The following is a 22725-nucleotide window of genomic DNA, read 5'->3' as shown; positions in this document are numbered from 1 at the left end:
AAGAGGGTGTAAGAGAGCTCCAGGAGAACTGCTTCGTAAGCTCAGCTCTACCAGGCCTGTGGCTGGCCCAAGATCATCCAGCTGGCAGCATGCGGAAGAGGAGCGGGACCCCAACGCGGCTGGACAGATCCGAAGCCGCCGCTGTCAACCGCTCCAGCGCGCTGGCTCTAGACTCGCAAGGAGGGGTAGGACGAAGCTTCCCCCCGAGCATCGCGTCCCCTCGGGCCGCCGCCTCTCTCTGCGCCTAACCCCGTTGGGAAGGCGGCCCTGGCGGGTCTCCCGCTTCCATCGCGCGCGAGCCGCTTGGCGCCGGGGCTTTGCCTTGCTCGGCCGCCCTCTGCACATGCCCAGAGTCTCCGCGCGCCGTCGGGGCTCCCCTCCCCTCCCCGGCGAGCCGCCGGCCGGGCCTCCTCCTCCTCCGCGGGCGCCCCCAGCGGCGGCCGGCCACACGGCAGGCCGCAGCTGTGGCCGGCGAGCGAGCGAGCGAGCGAGTGAGCGGCAGCGGCGAGGAGACGAGGGGAGCGCACGGCGGCGGCGGCGGCGGCGGCGGTGCGGGGCTCGCCTGGCGGCGCGTCTCTGGGCGGCGCGGGTGGGGCGCCGCTCCCGGGGGCGGCGCTGCGTTCCCTGCGGCGCCCCCCGCCCTGGCCTGGCCAGGCGCGGGGCTGGCGGGGGCGGCGGGCGTCGGGGCTGGCCGGGGCTGCCCGATGGCCGGGCCGGGGCTGCCGCTACCGCTGCTGCTGCTGCTGGGGCTGCTGCTGGGGCTGCTGCGGGCGCCGCCGTGCGGGGGCCACCCGCAGCCCTGCCACCTCCTGGCCCGCGCCGGCCACGCCGTCCGCCTGGGCGCCCTCCTGCCCCGCGCCGCCCCCGGCCCGGCCCCGGCCCCGGCCCCGTCCCGCCTGCGCCCCGCCCTGGCCCGCGCCGCCCGCGCCGCCGCCGCCGCGCTGCCCTACAACCTGAGCCTGGAGGTGGTGCCCGGCGCGCCCCGCCACCGCGACCCGGCCTCGCTGTGCCGCTGGCTGTGCCAGGCGCTGGTGGTGCGCGGCGTGGCCGCCCTGCTCGCCTTCCCCGCCTCCCGCGCCGAGCTCCTGCAGCTCGACCTGGCCGCCGCCTTCCTCGAGATCCCCGTCGTCAGCCTCGTCGAGCGCCGCCCCGACGAGCCCCCGTTGCCCTTCGCCGCCCCGGTAAGACGCCGCCCGCCCGCCCGCCCGCCCGACGGGAGACGGGGACCCATGGCGCGCCCGGGGGGGGGGGGCTGGGCCGGGGCCTGCGAGCGGCGGCAGAGCACTTTGGCCCGCGCAAGCGGCGAAGAGCGCCCAAGCGAAGTGGAGCAGGCGGAGGCTCGGAGGCCCCTCTGGGCTCTTGCCGCAGGCTTCTCCCGGGCCGCCAAGGGTGCCCCCCTCGGTCCCTGCGGTCTGGGAGCTGCTCTTGGAAGCCGCTGCAGGGCAGAAGCCCCACCTGCTGCTCTCTGGGGGCCGCGCAGGACAGACCCCCCTCCGAGGCGCCTCTGCCCTGTGGGTGGGCGGCAGGGCGGCCGGAGGGTGGCGTACTGGCTCCCACCACCGCGGATCGGGCCCGTGCCAGAGCCTGGTGGCTGCTTGCCAGTCCCCTCTTCCCCCTGAATGGGGTGGTCTCTGCTTTGGGCTGTGCCGAGCCTTAAAGAAGAGCACAAGTTGCCGTGTTGTGGTTCTGTGCCTGGAGGGATGCAGGAATACAACTTTTGGATCGCCAAAGTCCTTTGGCTCAGAGTAGTTGCCCTGCGCTTCCAGGCAAGGGTGGGGTAGAAATGAAATATATAATAATAATGACAATAATCTTCATTGGATGGGGCTTCTTGGACAGGCTTGGCTGGGGGCCCCCTGGGGTCATGAAGGGGCCCTGATCATGAGGACTAGTTCCTTGCAGAGCTGCTCCTCTGCAGGGGATCCTTGCATCCTCCTGCCACTGGTGGTATCAGGAAAACAAATGCTCATATTCAAGAGGGACATTTTTTTGGGGGGGGGATATTTGAGAAATGACCTGGAACCCCTCCCTGGTAGGGCCAGGGCTGGATCCCGCAGTCTGTCTGCTCTTGGGTGGAATGGGTGGGGGCGGAGGGGGGCGAGAACAGTCTCGGGGAAGAACTGTGGCTTTTGAGCAATGCCGCCTTTTCCTTGGCAAAGAGTCGCCCTGGCGGAGCCTGTTTGTGCCCTGCTGGTTGCATAATGGGCTCGTGGCTCTTGCGGTAGCTGGCACCTGGTCTTGAAATGCCAGAGGGACCTTATTTTGGGGGGGGGTGTGAATCCGGACTGCGGGGGAAGGGGGACACAAAGAGTTGCTGATTTATATGCGCCAGAACATCCCTCTTACACCACATCTGTACCTGTCAAGTGGTGTGACCAGATCCCCTTGAGTGTTTTGAAAGGAAGCGGGGGGGGGGGGGGGCTCTACCCCCTCCCCCAAGGTTTCCCATCTGGTTTTAACAAACACCAGTAGCTTTAGTTTAGTTTAATGGGCTCAAATCTCTCTTGGGAAAAAAACCTGGGCAGGGGGTTAACTTAGTTCAAAGGATGAGCAGGATTTCGTAGGGGTGGTAGAGCTGCAGGTATCTTTAAAAACCCCACACAGTCCAATTCATCGGGCCGAGACACAAGGGATTTCGGAGAAGCCCTCATCTGGTGTCTCTCCTTGGTTCCCGCAGTCAATTTCAGCTGTGGGCGACTGGGATGGCCACTCTTGCCCCACCCAGATGAGAGAGGCTGCCTTTTAAATAAGGGCTTTTAAAAAGACTGAGACACTGAGAAGCTTGAAGCCGACTCTTGAAAGATCTGAACAGCCCCCTCCCAACGCTTCAGCCCACATCCCTTCATCTGACTGGTGATTTTTAGGAGATTTGGTACTGTCTGTCAGTGCAGGAAAAGCACTCGGCACATGCTCGAGGTGGGGTGGGGGAGCCAGCACCTTGCTTCGGGGATGGAAATATATGCCTGGTCTGACCTCGGGACAGTCGGACGCCAAGCCCTGTAATGGTGGAGGTCCCTGAAAATACCAGGAGATGCCTCCAGAATGCATCGTCTGGGTCTTTTAATTTGGAGACAAATTGGAGTGGGCACCCACACATCTGAGAGAGAGACAATTATCTGAAGAGAGGAGCATTTCTCTCCCCCCCCCCCACTTCAGAGCAGAGGGATGTGGATCCAGGGCTCAGGAAAGGAAATGCTTATTCACGTTGTGCACAATGAACTTGTGGGAACCGCTGCCACAAGGTTTTAAGAGGCTGCTAAACAAATCTGTGAGGGATGGGACCCCAGGTCACCATGTTCTGAAAGGAGGAGGCAGGAGGCAGCAATCTTTGGCCTGGTCTTGAGGGGCTCTTCTGATGTTCTTCATAGAACATACGATAATCTAGGCTTGGGGTGCTGGTGAGCATTGGCGAGGAACAGGTTGACGATGAAAATAATGAGAAACGCTCTTCGTAGCTCTGTCCTCTCAGTCACGAGGGAGGAGAGGTTAACTGGTTAACGAAAAGTGGGAGGTGTCGCCATTAAGAGTGTCAGACCTGGGAGTCCCAGATTCGAACTCCCATTCTGCCAGGGAACTTACGTGGGGGTGACCCAGACCGAGTGCGCATGCCAAGCTGCATCTACATCTCAGAGTTGTGAAGATAAATCAGGGCAGAGAAGAATGACACACGCTGCCTTGGGGCCCTGTTGGAGAGAAAGGCAGGGTGGGAATTAAGTAAGTAAATTAATATATACATTCTTTCAAACAGCCCTGTGAGGTAGGCCAGCATGATTACACCCATATCACAGAGATGAAAGAATGGGCCTTTCTCTTAATGCCACTCCTTGTGAGTCCTTGGTCTTCCAAGGTGGGTGTTTGAACCTGGTTCACAGCTTGGGTGTGTAGCCACTTCATTCCCCCCCCCCCCCAGTTTCATATGCCAAGGGGTACTTCTGAGCACATGCAGAGTGCCTTGCTTCTCCAGGAAGTTGGCGGCCTTCCTGCTGCTTTGCTCATATCAGAAGACAGAAGGGAAGGATTTACATCTAGGTAAAACGATCTGAGATCTGGGAAGCTAAGCTTGGACTAGTACTTGGATGGGAGACCACAAAGGAAGTTCTGGTGCGTTGCGTGGAGGCAGGCAGCAGGAAACCGCCTGTGAACATAAGTCAGCTGCGATATAACAGCCCACTACCAGAATTAAGGCCCAGCAGTTAACCCAAATATGATCCAGCACAGGAGCTTTGAAACTATCAACTCCGTCTGGCTGGGCAAATGTCATTGGACGTGAACCATTCGGCTGGCTTAAGCTAAGGTGACCAGATATATATATATATATAGTTGTTAGGGGTGAAGTCGTGTCCGACCCATCGCGACCCCATGGACCATGATCCTCCAGGCCTTCCTGTCCTCTACCATTCCCCGGAGTCCATTTAAGTTTGCACCTACTGCTTCAGTGACTCCATCCAGCCACCTCATTCTCTGTGGTCCCCTTCTTCTTTTGCCCTCGATCGCTCCCAGCATTAGGCTCTTCTCAAGGGAGTCCTTCCTTCTCATGAGGTGGCCAAAGTATTTGAGTTTCATCTTCAGGATCTGGCCTTCTAAAGAGCAGTCAGGGCTGATCTCCTCTAGGACTGACCGGTTTGTTCGCCTTGCAGTCCAAGGGACTCGCAAGAGCCTTCTCCAGCACCACAGTTCAAAAGCCTCAATTCTTTGACGCTCGGCCTTCCTTATGGTCCAACTTTCGCAGCCATACATTGCAACTGGGAAGACCATAGCCTTGACTAAACGCACTTTTGTTGGCAGGGTGATGTCTCTGCTTTTTAGGATGCTGTCTAGATTTGCCATAGACATTTTCTATATCTATATAAAAATAAAAATATATATATTAAAAAAATAAGTACAATTTGCCAGGTGCCCCCAGATGTCCCTCCAAAAATGGGACAATCTGGTCACCTTAGCTTAAGCTGAGGTCTTGCTTGCTGGGGAGGGGCGGGGGGCTGAGGTCTTGCAATGTTCTCAGCTTTCCAGTCTTAGCAAAGCTGATTTTCATGAGTGGAAGAACTTCCGAGAGGTGCATTTTTGCTTTCCTTGGTCTTTTTTTATTGGGGGGAGGGGAGGGGAGGGGAAGATGGAGCACCCTTCTGCCGTTGCAAGGACCATCTGTGATTTTGTTTTTGGGGAGGGAAAAAAATAGCAACCGGCAACCTTTGGAGTTTCCGACCATTTCCTTGCGCTGTGAAAAATGCCCTCATTCCAGAAGAGAGAACTTCAAAATTACAAGGTTGAGGGATGCCGTAGATCTGTCTGGCAGCCAGCGGAAGGGGAAGGAACGGCTGCGGCTGTAGCTCATCAAGGCAGGGTCTTGCTGCAGCTCGGGGAATCAGCGGGCCCAGCTCCCTACGCTCAGCTGCGCCTAAAACCATCCTCCTAAATTTGAAAATCTGCTACCACCAAACCCTGCCCCACCCCCAAGGTTTCCAGTCCAACATTTCCAGCAATTCTTAGAATCACCCAGCGTCTCTGCCTGGTTTCCCCAGGAAGTGACATCACATATCACCACACGCACATTTAGGAAAGGTGTCTTGCGGTGACATCCCAATGAAGCCCTGCAGGCAGCCGGGTGGCATCGCCCACTGTGCTCCAGACCGGAATTGTTGGAGGAGGTCATTTGATTGGGCCGGTCGGCAGCTGGAGGTTTGGGGCTGGCACAGGTCCGTGCTGCTTCCTCGTTAACTTATGGAACTCACTGCTGCAAGGTAATGGTGGCACTGGCACCTGGTGACTTGGGTGACTTTGTTAAAATATGTGGGGCACTGTTATGGCCTATCAGTGGTTGTGAGCAATTATATTTTAACTAGTGAATAAGCCCGCTGCAGTCTTAATGCAGGGGCGCTCGTGGGGCTCCAAGATCAGCGAGGCCGGGGCAGGTGTGGGGCGGGGCGGCGGCGCGTGACTTGTCCGGGGGCCAGGAGTCGCCGGGGCCGACGCGGGCGTGGCACAGCGCATTCCCCCCCCCCCGCGGTGCGGGCGAGCTGGGCCGGCGTCAAGCGTTGTGGTGATGGGCCGGCTTTGCGGCGAGGTGGCAACCTGCTGTGTCGGAGGCGAAGTGGGCATTGTGCGGTGTGGCGTGGCGCGGCGCAGCTCATGGGCTGCGGCACGGGTAACCAGAGGCCGTGTCGAGCGTCGGAGGCGAAGCGGGCATTGTGCTGTGCAGCACGGCTCGTAGGCCCCGGCCGCGGCGCGGTTGACCAGGGGCTGTGTCTAACGTTGGTGTGAGGCGGTGGCGGTGCAGCGAGGAGACGAGCGTTGCGGAGGTGAGGGGAGTAATGGCGGCGGGTGGGCGGGAGCGGGTGAGGAGGAAGGGGGGCAGATCAATTGGTCCCTTGCCACTGGACTGACAATCAGAGGGGCCAATCGGCAGGCGCTTTGCGCCTGCTGATTGGGCCCCCCGATTGTCATTCCAGAGGAAGGGGCCTATGGGCACCCTTCCTCATCACGGACAGTGCCCGCCTTTGGTGCCCTTAATGGATTATTTTATTCGCTACCCTAGGAGCGGTTAAAGATGAAACCTCCAAGTGCAGAGGTAGTCTATCGTTCAGTGCCATTTCCAGTGTGGTTGTAGGAGTTAATTCGGATCAGGGAGATCTGAGTTTGAATCTCCACTCGTGCCGTGGACACTCGCTGAGTGGCCAGTCGCAGTCTTTCAGCCTGACCCAGAGACCAGAGGGGTGTGTAGACTGGACCAGCCATTCCTGTGATAGCTTAAAGGGAACCTCCATGTTCAGAGGCAGTATAACTTTCAGTCCAGAGTTGAAGCCGGAAGACTGCTGCCTTCTCGACTTGCTGGAGGGTTTCCTGAGAAGCATCTTTTGGTAAGAAAGTCCCTTCAGGCTGGTGGTCCATGTCTAACCCAACTTCCCAATTCCTCTGGTGACCAAATAAGATGCTTTGGGAAGGCCATAATCAGGGGCCCAGAAACCATCTCATCCCCCTGCTGTGGCCTCCATAGCAACTGGTATTCAAAGATACAGTGCCTCTGCCTTTGGAGGTTCCACGTCTCTAAGAGCAGAACTGCCTTTTACAGATACTTCTGTTCCTTTTAAAAAACAAACGCCATCTAAGCGGACAGCTCTTGGCACGATTTGTGTCCCCATGAATTAATTACTTGCTCTGCGAAGACATGCTCCTTTGAATTTCCTCCTCGACACTGTGTGCAATGCCATAAATCTCAGCAGCAGTCTCCTAGACAGAACGAAATCCAAGCCCAATTAAGAGCAACAAAAGTTGTCTTCGAGGGGCAGGCGTCCGTGGCTCTTGGGATACTTTGAAAGGGACGTTGCCGGCCCGTAAGGAGAAGCAGTGGGGGAGCAGCCAATTAACACAAGCATAATGAACGGTGTTTAAGAGACACAAGGGCCAAACTGAGATTACAAGTTTAGTGTATAGGGTCCCTCTGTCTGGGTGGGGCGAGGGCCTCTGATGCCAGCTGGTTGGGCTGCTGTGACTTCATGGGAAAGAAATGGCCACTGAACATTGCCAGGTGCCCAGGGAATGTCGGCAAGCTGCCTTGCGCGAGGGAAGGCGCCTCTTGGGTGGGAGCTTCCTGCTTGAGACCGCCTGCCTCTGGGCGCAAGAGTCAGGGATCAAACAGCTCGTGCAGGCCTTGTTAGAAGCCAGGCGAGGGGGAGTTTTGTTCTGATCCCAGCAAGGTTTTTTCTTGCCTTCCAGGACTGGATCACCCGTCTTTCTTGAGCTGCCTTTCCCTTTCCCTTGCAGTTGCAGGGAGCCGGAGTTCTTCTGGCGAACTTTGGAAGTGCTGCCTCCCTCCTGCCTCCCGCAGAGAGACAGACAGAAACGGTGGGGTGACTCAGGCGCCAGGGCTTGGCTTATTTTTCAGCTTCCTTCCCCTCTCGAACAGCGCAGCAAAGGGGATGGCAGCCGTCCGGGCGTCTAAATCTCTCCCACAAGCATTTCTCTTGCCCTGTTGAGACTTCCCGTTGCGGAGTGGACTTGGGTCGGTGGGGGGGGGGGGGCTGGAGACCCCCGATTGGACCCCCGATGGGGACATACAAAACGGTTGGCAGACTCGCTTGGCCGCCCGGTTCAGGGCTCTGGGTCTACGCTGCCCTGTTTAACTCATTGTGAGAAGATTCCGATTATGTAATTTTGGCACTATTTCATGTGTCACGTTAAGATTTATTCGCCGGGCGTCGGTTCTTTCTTGTGGCTCCAGACATCTGAAATCCTGCTGAATGTCCCATTTTGTCAGCTGCCCGGACTCCCTGAGGGAAAGGAAGATGATGCATAATGTAAAGAAATAAAATTCAGGGCCCTGTTCCCCTGCTTTGGCGTGTGAGCTGTAGGGTCATACACCCCTCAAAATCTGCCCTCTTCAGACGTCACCCCCAAATCTCCAGTTGGCAAATCCCCATTGTCCTGAGACACCCCCCTCTTCTCTGAATCTCCTGGGTACCCTCTTCTTAGGATGGCCAGCAGGGTTTTGGGGGGATGGTTGACAGAGCCAGGTTGGGAAACTCCTGGAGATCTGGGAGTGGATGGAGTCTGGGGAGGGCAGGGATCTTGGGGGGGGGCACAATGCCACAGAGGCCCCCCCTCCAAAGCGGCCATTTTCTGAACTGTTAATCCAGGGAATCCCCAGGCCCCACCTGGAGGCTGGCACCCCTGCCTCTCCTCTTGAAAGGCTCAGCCCCCCCCCCCGCCAGACATCCTGTGAATACAGAAGGGGGCCTGGTGGGGTCTCCTCTGCCTAGAGGGGCAGCTTCAGGAGGTCTCCTGAGTTGGTGCCCAAAACCACCAGATGTTCTTCCTGTGCTCTCTTCCGAAAAGGGATTTTGAGCCTCGCTGGCATAGAGGGCAATTAGAGACCATTCGGTGGAATAGTTAATGCCTCCGGAGCTTTAATTGATTTATCGCCTCCCGCCCAACAGACCTGAGGGAGGGTGGGTTTGAAGCCGGCAGCAGCTGCCGCCAGGATCCACTGCAGGTTTGACTGAGATGCACCATCATTACAAGAAGAAAAAGGGTTGGTTTTTATACTCCACTTTTTATTATCCGACTGAGTCTCAAAGTGGCTTATAACTCCCCCTCTCCCCACAGCAGGCACTTTGTGAGGTAGGTTGGGCTGAGAGAGCTCTGTGAGAACAGCTGTAACAGGACTGTGACTGGTCCCAGGTCCCCCATGCTGAGGAAGAGTGAGGAATCCTGATTAGAAGACACTGCTGGGCTGCCAGGTTGGGAAATGCCTGGAGTCTTGGGGGGGCGGAGCCTAAGGAGGGGAGGGGCTAGAGCAGGGTCTGATGCCACGGAGCCCACCTTCCAAAACTGCCCTTTTCTCCAGGGGAAATCAGTTCTAATAGTGAGAGATCTCCAGCCACCACCTGGAGCTTGGTGACCCCGACAATCTGAGGAATTTCCCTTTGACTTTTAAAGCGTTTTCTAAAAGGAATCCTCTGGCCCAAAGTGGGCTGGAAAGCTCGCCCTGCCATTGGCTGGTCTTCCTGAAAGGCGCCATGGGGCTGTGGAGTTCCAGGAGATTTGTGGGTGGAGCCTGGGAAGAGCACTCTAGGACATCCATCGCTCCTAGGCTTCGTGGTAGCCCCTATGAAGCTGCCATTTCTTCTAGGAGGCCTGATTTTGGGGCATCAGTTCTAATTCTGGGAGAATGCCAGGCTCCACTGGAGGCTGAAACTCTTCTTGCGACCGTTCTCCCTTCCTTCCCAGTGTGGCCGGAAGCCATTCCCAGGGGTCTCCCGCACCCTTTGCCCCAGTGGGCCGCGGTTCTGACACTTGGGCCGCATACCCTGCCTCCCACTGTGGGGCACCATAGGTTGGTGGGTTGCAGGCTGGGATAGCCAAGGCCGGCCTGACCTCTGTTTCCTTTTCTTCCCTTCCTCCTCCCTACGCCAGAATCCGTTCCACCTGCAACTGGAGAAGAGCGCAGACTTCGAAACCCTCCTAGACCTCTTGGCTGACATCTTCCGCTCCAACCGCTGGCAGGAGATCACGCTGATCCTCTGCCGGGCCTGGGACGCCTCGGGCTTCCTGGACCTCTGGACCAGCCACTCTGACCTCGAGCGCACAGCCGTGGTGGACCTGAGCTCCCTCGACGAGCCGGAGGCGGTGCGCCACCTCCGCCGACACCTGGAGGAGTTCCGGGAGCTGCCTGGTCCAGCCGTGCTGTTTGGCTGCGATGCGCAGGCTGCCCAGCTGGTCTTCCGGACAGCCAAGGAGCTGGGGGTGATGCAAGAGTTCCACTGGGTGCTGGGCCTGCCCCAGAACGTGGAGGAGCTGCAGACAGAGGGGCTGCCCCAGGGGCTGCTGGCCTACGGGGAAATGGAGAGACCCTCCCTGGAGCAGTACATCCAGGACGCGGTGGAGCTGGTGGCCCGAGCCATTTCTCAAGCCATCTACATCCGGCCCGACCTGGCGCTCATCCAGAGCATGGTGAACTGCAACGACAAACATGCGGCTGGCATAGAGTCCTCTGGACGCTACCTTTCCCAGTAAGTACAAGAAGTATCGTCAGAGGGTGTTTCATGTTTCAAAGCTCTGGGCTGATCCTGCGTGGAGCAGGGGGTTGGACTAGATGGCCTGTGTGGCCCCTTCCAACTCTATGGTTCTATGATTCTAAAGCAGCAAACCTAGAACAGTGACTCAGAAAGAGTTGTGCTGGGCAGCCTCTTGGGGTGAAGAGCAGTTCATTCTGCTGCAACGGGGGATTGGCCAAATGACTTGATGTCCCCTGATGCTGACTGGCACCTGGATTTAAGTGCCCCTTGATGGGGAGATGGCAAACCCAGAACAGTAAATCTCCCTGGGTTGCAATGGGCAGCCACGCCTGATTTTTTTTTTGTACTTCATTTCTGGATCGGGCGCAATCAGCTCAATCAGCCACCCCCGCCACAAAGAATACAGTGAAGCCTGAGAGCGATCCGGTGGTCGGGGGATTCCTTCAAAGCAGGAAATCTGAGGGGATAAGCAGAAGCTGCCACTGGGCGGGAATTCATTAGGCTCACTGTTAGCAGCAATAAAATTAATGTAATTAACTTCTTCTGGTGCATGAGCAGCCCCCCCCCCAACCACCAGTGCTCTGCTTTTCCATCCTTGTGTCTCCCTTTGCAAGGGGCTGTTGCAGCATGGCACAAGTCAGGACTAAGCATAAGTGGCTGAAAACGAGGGCCGGTCCCCTGAGCCGGGAGTGCAGCTGGGGGCACCGTTTCAATCCCGTCTCTCATTGTCTCAGGATTAAAATATACAGGCCTAATTGGGGAACAGGCACACTCCCGCTGCCTGGCCGTATTTGCACCTTGGTTGGTTCAGACCAGCAGTTCCCAGCCTTGTTGGGAAGGTGACCCACAAGTCCAAATTGTGGTCGGGTGGTGACCCATTCCAAGGGGGACCAGGGTTTTTTGGGTGCCCCTGGCAAAGCTCTGCTGGATCAGACCAACGAGGGTCCATCTCGTCCAGCATCCTGCCTCACACAGAGGCCAATTGGAAGCGATGGTTTGGGTTGACCTCAACCAAATGCCTGGTGGAGTAGCTCCCTTCCCCCTGAGAGGAACATCAGAAGAGCCCTGCTGGGTCAGACCAGGGAGGGCCCATCTAGTCCAGCATCCTGCCTCACAAAATGGCCAGTCAGTTCCTCTGAAGGGCCAATAGCAGGGCACAGAGGCCCCTGATGTTGCCTCCTGGCACCAGGATTCAGAGGTTGACTGCCCCTGAATGTGGAGGTTCCATTTAGTCATCGTGGCTAATAGCCACAGATAGACTTATCCTCCCGATTCAAGCTGTTTATTCCTGTGGCCATCATGACCTTCTTTGGCTACGAAGTCCACATTTTGACCACTCTGTGCAAAGCAGTCTTTCCGTTTGTCCGTCCTGAACCTGGGTGCCCTTGAGCTCAAGTATGAAGGGAGAAAAATTGATCTTTGCCAGCTCTCTCCGATCTCCATCATGTCCACCCCTTAGTCATCCACATCCACCAAAAGGGGCTCCAACCCTGTAACCATCTTGGTTGCCAGTGTGGTGTAGCCCTCAAGAGTGACGGCCTCTAATCTGGCAAGCCGGGTTTAATTCCCCGCTCCTCCTCCACATGCAGCCAGTTGGGTGACCTTGGGCTAGTCACAGCACTGGTAAAGCTGTTCTGACCAAGCAGAAATATCAGAGCTCTCTCAGCCTCCCCTCCACTCTGAGGAAGGGAAGGTGATCAGAAGCCACTTTGAAACTCCTCTGGGCAGGGAAAAGTGGGGTTTGCCTACCAACTCTTCTTCCTCTTTACCTTGGTGCCCATTTAGTTCGCATTTGGAGGTGACATTCCGGCCTTGAAAGCCCCCCCCCCTTCTCCATTCCTCTTTCTAAACCCCCCTCAGATCCTGAGAAATCCACCCCAATAATGATTGGGATAAGTTTTACATCATCAACAGGTCTATGCCATGAAGAAGTAAAAAATACCAGCTAATGTCAGACATGGCCAGAGCTGCCTCCAGGGTCTGAGCGTGGTTTCCAAAATGGCGCTTGTGGGATTCATTGCTGCTGGCGATGCAGAGAGCAGTGGGAGATCATGAGGGAAAGCTGGCCCATGACCCACTCTCAGAGGACTTTCAGAGTCCCGGTGAATTACCCTCGTTTCGATATTTTTCGGCAGTGTATAAAAGGATTTATTTTCAGTAATTATGTAGAGAGATGCAGTGATACAGGTTGCTTTTAATGCCATAAACAGCAATTGTGTATGTCCTACGCTGTATTAATGGACTGTCCCGTTACCATTCTACACAGGCATTCTGCTGTAAGAACCTGTGAGCTTCCTGCCCTCTATGCACGGGACAGCCTGTTTGCTTTGCATTTAAATTTGAGCAAGAAGACTCTTAAGGCTGCAGCCACTGTCCCATCTGGTGCCTGTGAGTTCCATAAGGCAATTCTGGGTTCATTTGTTAGTTTGCAAAGAAGTACTTTCCTGGAATGTGTTTCCCATCAGGGTCACCCCAGGTTCCAGTGTCATGAGAGAGGGATAAAACAATCACTCTTCCCTCCTATTGCTTCACCCGACGCAGAATTTTATGAACATCCCTCTCAGCTACAGTGACCAGCCCCCCCCCTCTCCTGGTGCTGAGTTCTGCAAGCCAATGGCACTGCTACACATGCGCCGCTGGTCGGGAATTCTCCAGCCCCTCCTGCTCTCTCTGCTTCTAGGTTCTTGGCCAACACGTCCTTCCGTGGCCAGTCGGGCCAGGTCTTTGTCTGCAAGACTTCCCGCATCCACACAGAACGCCGCTTCAAGATCTGGAGCCTGCTGCGGGACTCGGTGGGCCAGCCCACCTGGGTGACAGTGGGCAGCTGGCGGGGGGGCGAGATGGAGGCCGAGGAGGGCACCTGGCAGCAGCACCTGCAGCGCAAGCACCAGGCGGAGGGCGGAGGGCTCTCTCGCATGAAGCTGCGGGTGGTGACCTTGGTGGAGCACCCGTTCGTCTTCACCCGGGAGGTAGGCGGGTTTGCTCCTGCCCCAAACTTTTCTGGGCAGCTGTGGAGTTGCGCATGTTCTGCAGCTGATGGGTTGATGCATCTCCCTAATGTTCACGTTGGCATGCGTGTTTCCTCCCTTTTCCCATTTTGTTCCCTACAACAGTGCTGTCGTGTAGGCCACGCTAAAAGAGAGGGATTGGTTTGTGTTCCCTCCACTTTGATTTGAACTTGGGTCCTGCTCCTCTCCTGTGCTGTGCTGATTCTCATACATTCACGTGTATTCTTCTGTACACGTGATCTCGAGGGCCTCCTTTCCTGGGAAGAACCAGCCCGTTGACTGAGATCCTCTTTGCAGGTCCTATCCCAAGATCCCCGTTCCCGAGGGGAGGCTGTTGCCAATCGAGGAGGGGGCTCGTGGCTCCATGGGCTCCCCTACCAGGCACCTTAATTGCCATTTCCCTACCCCGTGGCAGCAAGTTCCACAAGCTGTCGCCTGCAGTGACACACTTTCTCACATCTGTCCTGTTTGGTGTTGTGGTTAAGAGTGGTGGCCTCTAATCTGGAGAACCACGTTTGATTCCCTGCTACTCCGCAGGCAGACTGACTGGGTGACTTTGGGCCGGTCCCAGTTCTCACTGAGCTCTCTCAGCCTCACCTACGTCACAGGGTGTGTGTTGTGGGAAGAGGAAGGGTGGTGATTGAGACTCCTCTGGGTAGTAAGAAACAGCTCTTCTTCGTCTTCTAGTTCCCCAACTCAACTGATTCTCCACCCCTCTGAATCTTGGGAGAAGAAGGAGTTTCCGTCTTTCCATTCTCTCCACAGGGCCAGAACTCCAGAGGTCCTCCCACTGTTGCCCCCCAGGGCAAGAAGAACACAGAGCATCCCTGCCCCAGACAGACTTTGTGGCTAAGAGCCGGTCTTGGGCCTCTGCTCTTGAGAACAGAAGAGAAGCCCTGTGGGGTCAGGCCAGTGGCCCCTCCAGCCCAACACTCTTGTGTCCCACAGAAGCCAAAACTGAAAGTCGACCAGGAGAGCAACTTGAACTACAACGTTGCTTGGGGATACTGGGAGGGGGCCCTTGAGGGTTTCCCTCAGATGGACTTCTGTAGGTTCCTTAAGAGAGACTCCTAGCCCTGGGCTAGAGAGGCCTCGGAAGCCACTGAGCCCTAGCTCCTGGCCTGGTCTGCTCCTGACACTGGCACAGTTCTCATCTGGTGCAGGGGCTCCAGCAGTGTGGGAGGGCTTGCCACTGGTCTATCTCCAAATTACACTGTCTCAGGGCTTAGCTGCTACCGGCCACTCTTGAGAAACGGAGCTTAGGAGAGCACTGTTCGGATGTTAGTCTGGAAGGTGCAATGTGACACTTACTAAGACATATACTGAGTGCTCGGTTCATGTGAAGGTACGTTGCCTCAGGAATCCCCTCACCAACCCTTCAAGGTAGGCCAGGCTCTGCGTCCTCACCTTGGAGTCCTTTGGTGAGCTGAGTGGCGTGAAGAGGCAGGGATTTGAACCCGTCACTGGTTATGTTCTCAGCCCCAGGTAAAAAACGGATGGGTGCTTCCCTTTGAATCCCTCCCGCATATGTTCCTTTCCTTTGCGGTCTGTGCAGGTAGATGAAGAAGGGAACTGTCCGGCCGGACAACTGTGCCTCGACCCTCACACCAATGATTCTGCAGTGCTAGATGCCCTCTTTGATGAGCTGAACTCTGAGAATGGGTCTGTGCCCATCGAATACAAGAAATGTTGCTATGGTTACTGCATCGATCTCCTAGAGAAATTGGCGGAGGACCTGCCCTTCGATTTTGACCTCTACATCGTGGGGGACGGAAAGTACGGGGCGTGGAAGAACGGCCGTTGGACCGGGCTGGTGGGAGACCTGCTTAGTGGCACAGCACACATGGCCGTGACCTCGTTCAGCATCAACTCGGCCCGGAGTCAGGTGATAGACTTCACCAGCCCTTTTTTCTCCACCAGCTTGGGCATCCTGGTGAGGATCCGGGACACGGCGTCGCCCATCGGGGCCTTCATGTGGCCACTCCACTGGACCATGTGGGTGGGCATCTTTGTGGCACTTCACATGACCGCCCTCTTCCTCACCCTGTACGAGTGGAAGAGCCCCTACGGAATGACCCCGCACGGCCGTAACCGCATGAAGATCTTCTCCTACTCCTCGGCCCTCAACCTGTGCTACGCGATCCTCTTTGGGCGCACCGTCTCCAGCAAGACGCCCAAGTGCTGGACCGGCCGCTTCCTCATGAACCTTTGGGCCATCTTCTGCCTCCTGGTCCTCTCCAGCTACACCGCCAACCTGGCCGCGGTCATGGTGGGCGAGAAGACGTTTGAGGAGCTCTCGGGGATTCACGACCCCAAGGTAAAAGGAGTAGAATTTCTGTGGTACTAACTGCCTTTCAGCTCGGCTTCTCTTCCGATACCCATCCTTCCTTCTAGAATCTTCTCTCTCCTTCCATTGGCTCTCGTCGTGCCTTTGGGCTCCCTGTCCTCTCCGTTTCTTGTATGGACACTCCACCCCTGCCTGCCCCTTTCTCTAGGCACTAAAATGTTTGGTCACACGTGAAGACAAGAGTCACTGGAAAAGAGAGGTCAGACTATTCCAGTTTTAGGCATTTGATGTTAAATACTGTAACCGTCAGTGTTATAATGCCAACTTCATTTGTTAGTGTTAATGAAAAAGAACAAGTATTGTTTAATGTTTTAGAGATTTTTCCCCCCTGAAACAATATAATTTACATGTTCTAAGTTTTAATTGATTTTAATTTAATTACATGTTCTAAGTTCTAATTGCTAATTTAGCAATATGTAACACGCATATATGTAACACGCATAGGTAGCATATGTAACAACTATAAGATTGATGAGTTTCTTTTTAGATTGAAACAATTCCTTTTTCACTAATTTTTTGTAGTATTTTGGATTAATATATCTAAAACTTTAAAAAAGATTAGAAAAGGGAAATCTAATGCTGTTAAAATTGGCAGTCAGCATTTTTTATTTGGATATATAATATGATGTATACAGTAGAATTGGCAGAATTTAAAGAATTGCCATTAAGTAATAAAAATAATGTATGTAAAGAGAGATTCTAGCAATCAATATTGCAGTGCAAGTTTTATTTACAAGCTGCATTTCATTTCCTTTTCAAAATAATATTTAAAAAATGCCCCCCAAAAGACAGCCATGCGGGGAAAAGTGGAAGGGGGCCAGGAAAAGAGAAGGCCCCAGCCGGAGATGGGTTGATTGGACAAAAGACACCTTGGCCCTCCCTTGGCCCTGCTAATGCCAGGGCATTTGGGAAGGCAGAATTTAATACTCCTAACAGGGCCTCAGCTGATGATTGGGGGAGATTGTGGGACCCAATCTCTGTCTTTCCCACTGTTGCCATTTTTACACGCTCTTACTCACACACACACAGCCTGTCCTTATTCCTCGTCTCCTTCACACTCTTAGGACCATCAATCTTGAAACTGTTTTCAGGGTAAGAGAAATTACTTTCGGGCAAGATAAATATTGCAGTTTGTTTCTTCTTTTGCAGCTGCATCATCCATCCCAAGGTTTCCGTTTTGGCACCGTCTGGGAGAGCAGCGCAGAGGAATACATCAAGAAGAGCTTCCCGGACATGCACGAGTACATGAGACGGCACAGTGTTCCGACCACCCCTGCTGGGATCACCATGCTAAAGTGAGAGTGACTCACCGGGGGCGGGAGTGGGGGGGGGGGAGGACGCAGGAGCGGTCGGAGCACCTTGACTTCCCAAGCCAGGCCCCATGCTGGCAGGCCGTCCTGGAAACTAGAAGACAGATGTAATATTTCAATGAAAAAGTCTTGGCTCATAAAGACAGGTGCAATATTTTTGAGCAATGAGGATTTACTCTTACACTTGTATTTTACGCTGCTTAGGACAGGCGTCTCCAACTTTTTAGAGCCTGCAAGCACATTTGAAGTTTTGACAGGGGCCATGAGGGCCACGCCAAAATGGCTGCCTCAGAAGGAGTTGCTTTTTATACCCAACTTTTCACCACTCAAAGGAGTCTCAAAGCAGCTTCTAATCACCTTCCCTTCCTCTCCCCTGTGAGGTAGCTGGGGCTGGGAGAGCTCTGATAGAACTGCTCTCTGAGAACAGCTCTAACAGGACTGTGACGAGCCTAAGGTCACCCAGCTGGCTGCCTGTGGAGGAATGGGGAATCAAACCTGGGTCTCTCCCGATCAGAGGCCACTGCTTTTAACCATTACACCAAGCTGGAGGTGGAACCAAACCCCAAATGGCTGCGACAGGAGGCTGAATTGAATGAATTAATTCTGGAGAAGTATGAGAAGGAAAACCTGAAGGGGAAATAGAACCACACACTAAGGAAAGCCTATTTGAATAAAAAGGCAGCCAATAAAAAGGCCTGCCTTACAATGATCCCACCCACTGTCTGAAAAGCTTGGTGGGCACAAGGGGAATTGCTGGTGGGCACTCTGATGCCCATGGGCACCATGTTGGGGTGTCTCCTAGCCCTGTCTCATAGCCCACTGAGCCCCAATGAAGATTACTTAGTGGAAATCAGCCCCGAGAGTGGGACAGGACATCCCACAAGCCATGTGGCCGGGTTAAGACAGCAGGAGTTTGAGACCCTATTGTCATCTGAACAAAGCACATGACACAGTAAATAGTGCAGGACATGGCAGTAACCTCAGTAGAGTGTTTCTGGAGCAATGCATTGGCTTGGAACATCATGTTCCACCGCGCTGCAACAGCCCTGAGTTGCACGGCAGCTCCGATTAGCGGCCGTTCGCTGTAGCTGGGCTGCCAGGAAGCTATGAGACCTTGCTGGACCATAGATGGGAGCCGTTGGACAGCTCGGGTCTCCTCATAAGCCTGGTAACTTGCCGTCTTCTTGCTTTTCATGCCGGCAGGACCAACCCTCCCAAGCTGAACGCCTTCATCATGGACAAGTCTCTGCTGGACTACGAGGTCTCCATTGATTCCGACTGCAAACTGCTGACGGTGGGAAAGCCTTTTGCTATCGAAGGTACACCAGGGCCTCGGGGGATTGGCAGGAAAGAACGTCGCGGGTTTAACACAGGATCGTAGCGAGAAGCAGAGAGGAGACGTTCATTTCCCCTTTGCAGGGCTTTCAGTCCAAGCTGGGTAGCCACAGGTGGTGTTTTTGAGCCACGTTTAGGCCCACAAAGGAAATAGAGCAAAATCCTTACCTTTTGCAAACGCCATATTTTTGGCGCTCTGCATGACGCCGTCCTTATCCAGTGACCCAGCAGCAAACCGGCAGCTGCATCCTTAATTTTAAAGCGCTAGTGGGGGAATCATAGAATCATAGAATCATAGAGGTGGTAGGGGCCACACAGGCCATCTAGTCCAACCCCCTGCTCTACGCAGGATCAGCCCTAAGCATCCTGATCGCATAAACTGGATTCCCCCAACTATTTAGCGTGAGCAAAATAGCGATAGCAAGAGGCACAGCAGAGTTGGTTTTTATCCTCCACTTTTCACTCCCTGAAGGCAACTTCCAATCACCTTCCTCTCCTCTCCCCACAATAGACACCCTGTGAGTTACGTGAGGCTGAGAGAGCTCTGACAGAACTGCTCTGTAAAAACAGATCTATCAGTGCTGTGACGAGCCTAAGTTCATCCAGCTGGCCGCATGTGGAGGAGCAGGGAATCAAACCCGGCTTGCCAGATTAGAAGCCGCCGCTCTTAATCACAAGACCACACTGGGTTAATGGACAGTCAAGTTACTGATATATCGACCCGTAAAATTTCCACCTTATCATGATAAAGATAAGCAAGTTAAAATTTTGATTAAAAATTGGAAATGACACCCTTTCTCTTCTAAATAAATTCCAAGCAAATATTAAATTAGTTCAGACAAAATTACCTGTCAAAAATTACATGTCGTACTAGAAATATGAAATGCCCAATAGCATATATATAAGAAGTACATCATGATTATATAAAGTAAAGAAGATTTGGTTTTTATACCCCACTTTTCACTGCCCAGAGGAGTCTCAGTGACTTTCTATCCTCTCCCCACAGCAGACACCCTGTGAGGTATGTGGGGCTGAAAGACCTCTGACCGAACTCCTCAGTCAGAACAGTTCTGTTAAGACTGTGACTAGGCCTAGGTCACCCAGCTGGCTGCATGTGGAGGAGCAGGGAATCAAGCCCACCTCTCCAGGTTATCAGCCACCACTCTTAACCACTACACCCCACTGGCTCTCCAGCCCAATTCCCAGTGCGGCATATGTATAAAAACAAGATCATAACTATGGGAACCGCGTCCTGATTAGCTACTACTCCCGTTGTTTAATTGTGATTTTCGTTTGCAAGTCATTTTGTAGCAATAATTCGATACTACGTGCAGAACTGTATTGCACCTATCGTCCAGTAAATATTTCAGCAATAAATCCTCTGCATAATTCAGGAAACTTTCTGGGGGATTAGAGCGCGTAAGGGGAGGCATAAATTACTGTTTTCTCTCTTCCTCGTGTCGTAGAATATGGGAAATTATCTCTGCTGCGTCTTCAGAACAGAGAGAGGGTCTCACATGTATAAGGGTTCAACAAGGACAGTCAAGTTCATTACCTGAGGGGACTGCCTTTTGCCCTATGCCCCCCACATGGCACAAATTTGTTGGTCATTCCCGGCCCCAGAGAAGCACGCCTGGCCTCGACCAGGGCCAGGGCCTTTTTGGTCCTGGCCCCCACCTGGTGGAATGAGCTCCCGGGAGAGCTGAGGGCCCTGCGGGACCTTTCTGCATTCCGCAGGGCCTGCAAGACGGAGCTCTTCCGCCAGGTCTGTGGTTGAGGCCAGCACGTGGAAGAAGATCTGGACTCCCCCCCCCCCCGGTCATCAAGGCCTATTGGGCTACCAGGGGCGGATTAAAGAAGAAAGATCAGCCCCTCTGTCCACCCTGAGGTTTATGAGTGGTTAGAACTGGGTTGCTTGCCGCTGAGTGCTGAAGGGTTTTAAGGTTGATTGGTTGAGTTTCAATTGTTTTAAATTGTTTTATGGGTTTTATTGGGGTTTTATGCTTATTGTTAGCCGCCACGAGCCTTCGTAGGAGTGGCGGGATAAAAATATTGATGATGATGATGATGTTTGGGGTGGAAAAAATTAGAAGAGAACACTTTTTCTCCCTTCCCTTTTTCTCCCTGCATGTGAGACCCTCTCTCTGTTTTGAAGACGTAGCAGAGATAATTTCCCATATTCTACGCGCTCTAATCCCCAAGAAAGTTTTCTCCCTTCCCTGAAATAGCAAGGGGCAGGAGTACCCAGTGAAGCTGGTAGGCAATAGAATCAGGACAGTGACAAGGAAATTCTTCACATTGTAGGATTCTCTGCCAGAGGCCGTAGAGACAGCCACGAGCTTTAAAAGGGGAGTACAGTGATCCGTGGAGGATCAGTGGCTAATAGCTGTGATTGCTAAAGAGAACCTCCATACTCAGAGGCAGCAAACCCCTGGATGCCAGACCCGGACGGCAGCAACAAGGGAAACGCCACCTCTGTCCCTGACCTAGAGGCCAACTGGTTGGCTGCTGCGTGACACACGGTGCTGGAGCAGGTGGGCCGTGGCTCCGATCCGACAAGACACCTCTGAAGTGGACGGGCACCGCAAACGAGGGTGTAGCTTTTGAGGGTGGAGCGGGTAGTGGTGAGAGCCCTCCGGCAGCCTCTTGCGGCCTTCTCTTAGCGGCTCAGCTTGCTTCTCTCCCTGGCCTCAGGCTGCCCTCGGCTGCACGTCGCCCGCGATGCTTTTGGATCTCCGGGCTTCTTATTAGCGCTCAGCAAATGGGGGAGCTGAGCAGAATACCAATCAGCGCCACCCCCTGCGCTGCCTGACAGCTCTGACTCTCGAAAGGGGAGTGCCGGCAACAACGCACAAGCCGGAGAATCCGCCACCTTCCGGACAGACCTGGGAAGCCCAGGAGGGGAAATGGGGAAGCGCAACCTGGGTTGTTGGGTTTTTTCTTTCCTATTTAAGAGGTTAGAGCCTCTTGTGGCGCAGAGTGGTAAGGCAGCCGTCTGAAAGCTTTGCCCATGAGGCTGGGAGTTCAATCCCAGCAGCCAGCTCAAGGTCAACTCAGCCTTCCATCCTTCCGAGGTCGGTAAAATGAGTACCCAGCTTGCTGCTGGGGGGTAAACGGTCATGACTGGGGAAGGCACTGGCAAACCACCCCGTATTGAGTCTGCCATGAAAACGCTGGAGGGCGTCACCCCAAGGGTCAGACATGACTCGGTGCTTGCACTGGGGATACCTTTGCCTTTACCTTTTATTTAAGAGGTTGCTTCAACATTTTAGAAAGGGCTCATAAGAACTCAGGCTGTGGATCCAATCCAAAGCTTACAGTGCTCGCAAAATGTAACTTCCAGGGATAGGGGCAGTGTATCAGAGTGGCAATCTTGCCTTTTTGCACCCAGTTTTGGGAGTTTCCTGAAAGCTTCTTGCTGGCCGCTGTTGGAAACAGCTACTGGTGTGATCCAGCAAAGGTCTCCTAGAAGAGCAGCTGTTCTTCAGCAGTGGCTAGGCGGTTGAAACGGGGCATGAAGGTAGCCTTCCCACGTTGCTCCCATAGTTGTCATCTGGACTTGCTATGAACATGGAGGGTGCTCTTTGGGCACTGATCCTCCTTCTCCTCAACGGGTCTTTATATTGGGAGGATCCAGGGGAGGAGAGGGAAACACACCTGCTGCTTTGGGTCCCTGTTAAGGACTCAAACCAAATTAGGAAGATGAGTCGGTTTTTATACCTCACTTTTCACTGCCTGAAGGGGTCTCAAAATAGCTGACATTCCCTTCCTCTCCCCACAACAGACACCCAGGGGCATTCCACACAAGGACCAATGTTGCCAAATGTTTTCAGAATGCAGAAACGCTATATTAAATAGTGGAATTTCATCATTCCGCATACCTTTAATTTTAGTGGAATATTGAAGTCCCAGTAGTATTGTATTCATTCCCCACATGTTTCCGGTCTCGCTGGAATTGCAACAAAGGAAGCACTTTAAAGACACTTGCAGTAGGGAGCTTTGTTTCACTGTTAAGCACTTCTGTGGAGGGACTTCAGCTGGAGAAGCCTTGCTCGTTCGTTGCTTTCCCCGGTCTATGGGGAAAAAATGGCGATCGCTTCTTCGGAGGTTCGGGGGCGGGAGCGGGGGAGGGACATTCTTTCTTCCGCTACATTGAGAACGCACATGTCTTTTGCTGATGTGTTGCAGCTTGTGCTCAGAAGTGTAGCAGTTTT

The 22725-nt window shown here is 54.2% G+C and overlaps 1 protein-coding gene across 1 annotated transcript in view; it reads left to right on the top strand.

Annotated features, from left to right (window-relative positions):
• Nucleotides 1–534: 534 nt before the first annotated feature.
• GRIN3B (glutamate ionotropic receptor NMDA type subunit 3B) overlaps nt 535–22725 on the top strand; it is a 34601-nt gene continuing 12410 nt past the window's right edge. The window contains exons 1-6 of the mRNA XM_077331653.1: nt 535–1181; nt 9910–10505; nt 13192–13480; nt 15075–15836; nt 17016–17161; nt 18380–18495. Coding sequence (XP_077187768.1) covers nt 705–1181; nt 9910–10505; nt 13192–13480; nt 15075–15836; nt 17016–17161; nt 18380–18495 — 2386 coding nt within the window. The 5' untranslated portion in view covers nt 535–704. The remainder of the gene's footprint in view (nt 1182–9909; nt 10506–13191; nt 13481–15074; nt 15837–17015; nt 17162–18379; nt 18496–22725) is intronic.

This window comes from Paroedura picta, chromosome 4 (assembly GCF_049243985.1).
Source record: "Paroedura picta isolate Pp20150507F chromosome 4, Ppicta_v3.0, whole genome shotgun sequence".
Classification (NCBI taxonomy): domain Eukaryota; kingdom Metazoa; phylum Chordata; class Lepidosauria; order Squamata; family Gekkonidae; genus Paroedura; species Paroedura picta.
Note: the sequence above shows the minus strand (reverse complement) of the source record. Positions and strands in the feature narration are given on the sequence as shown.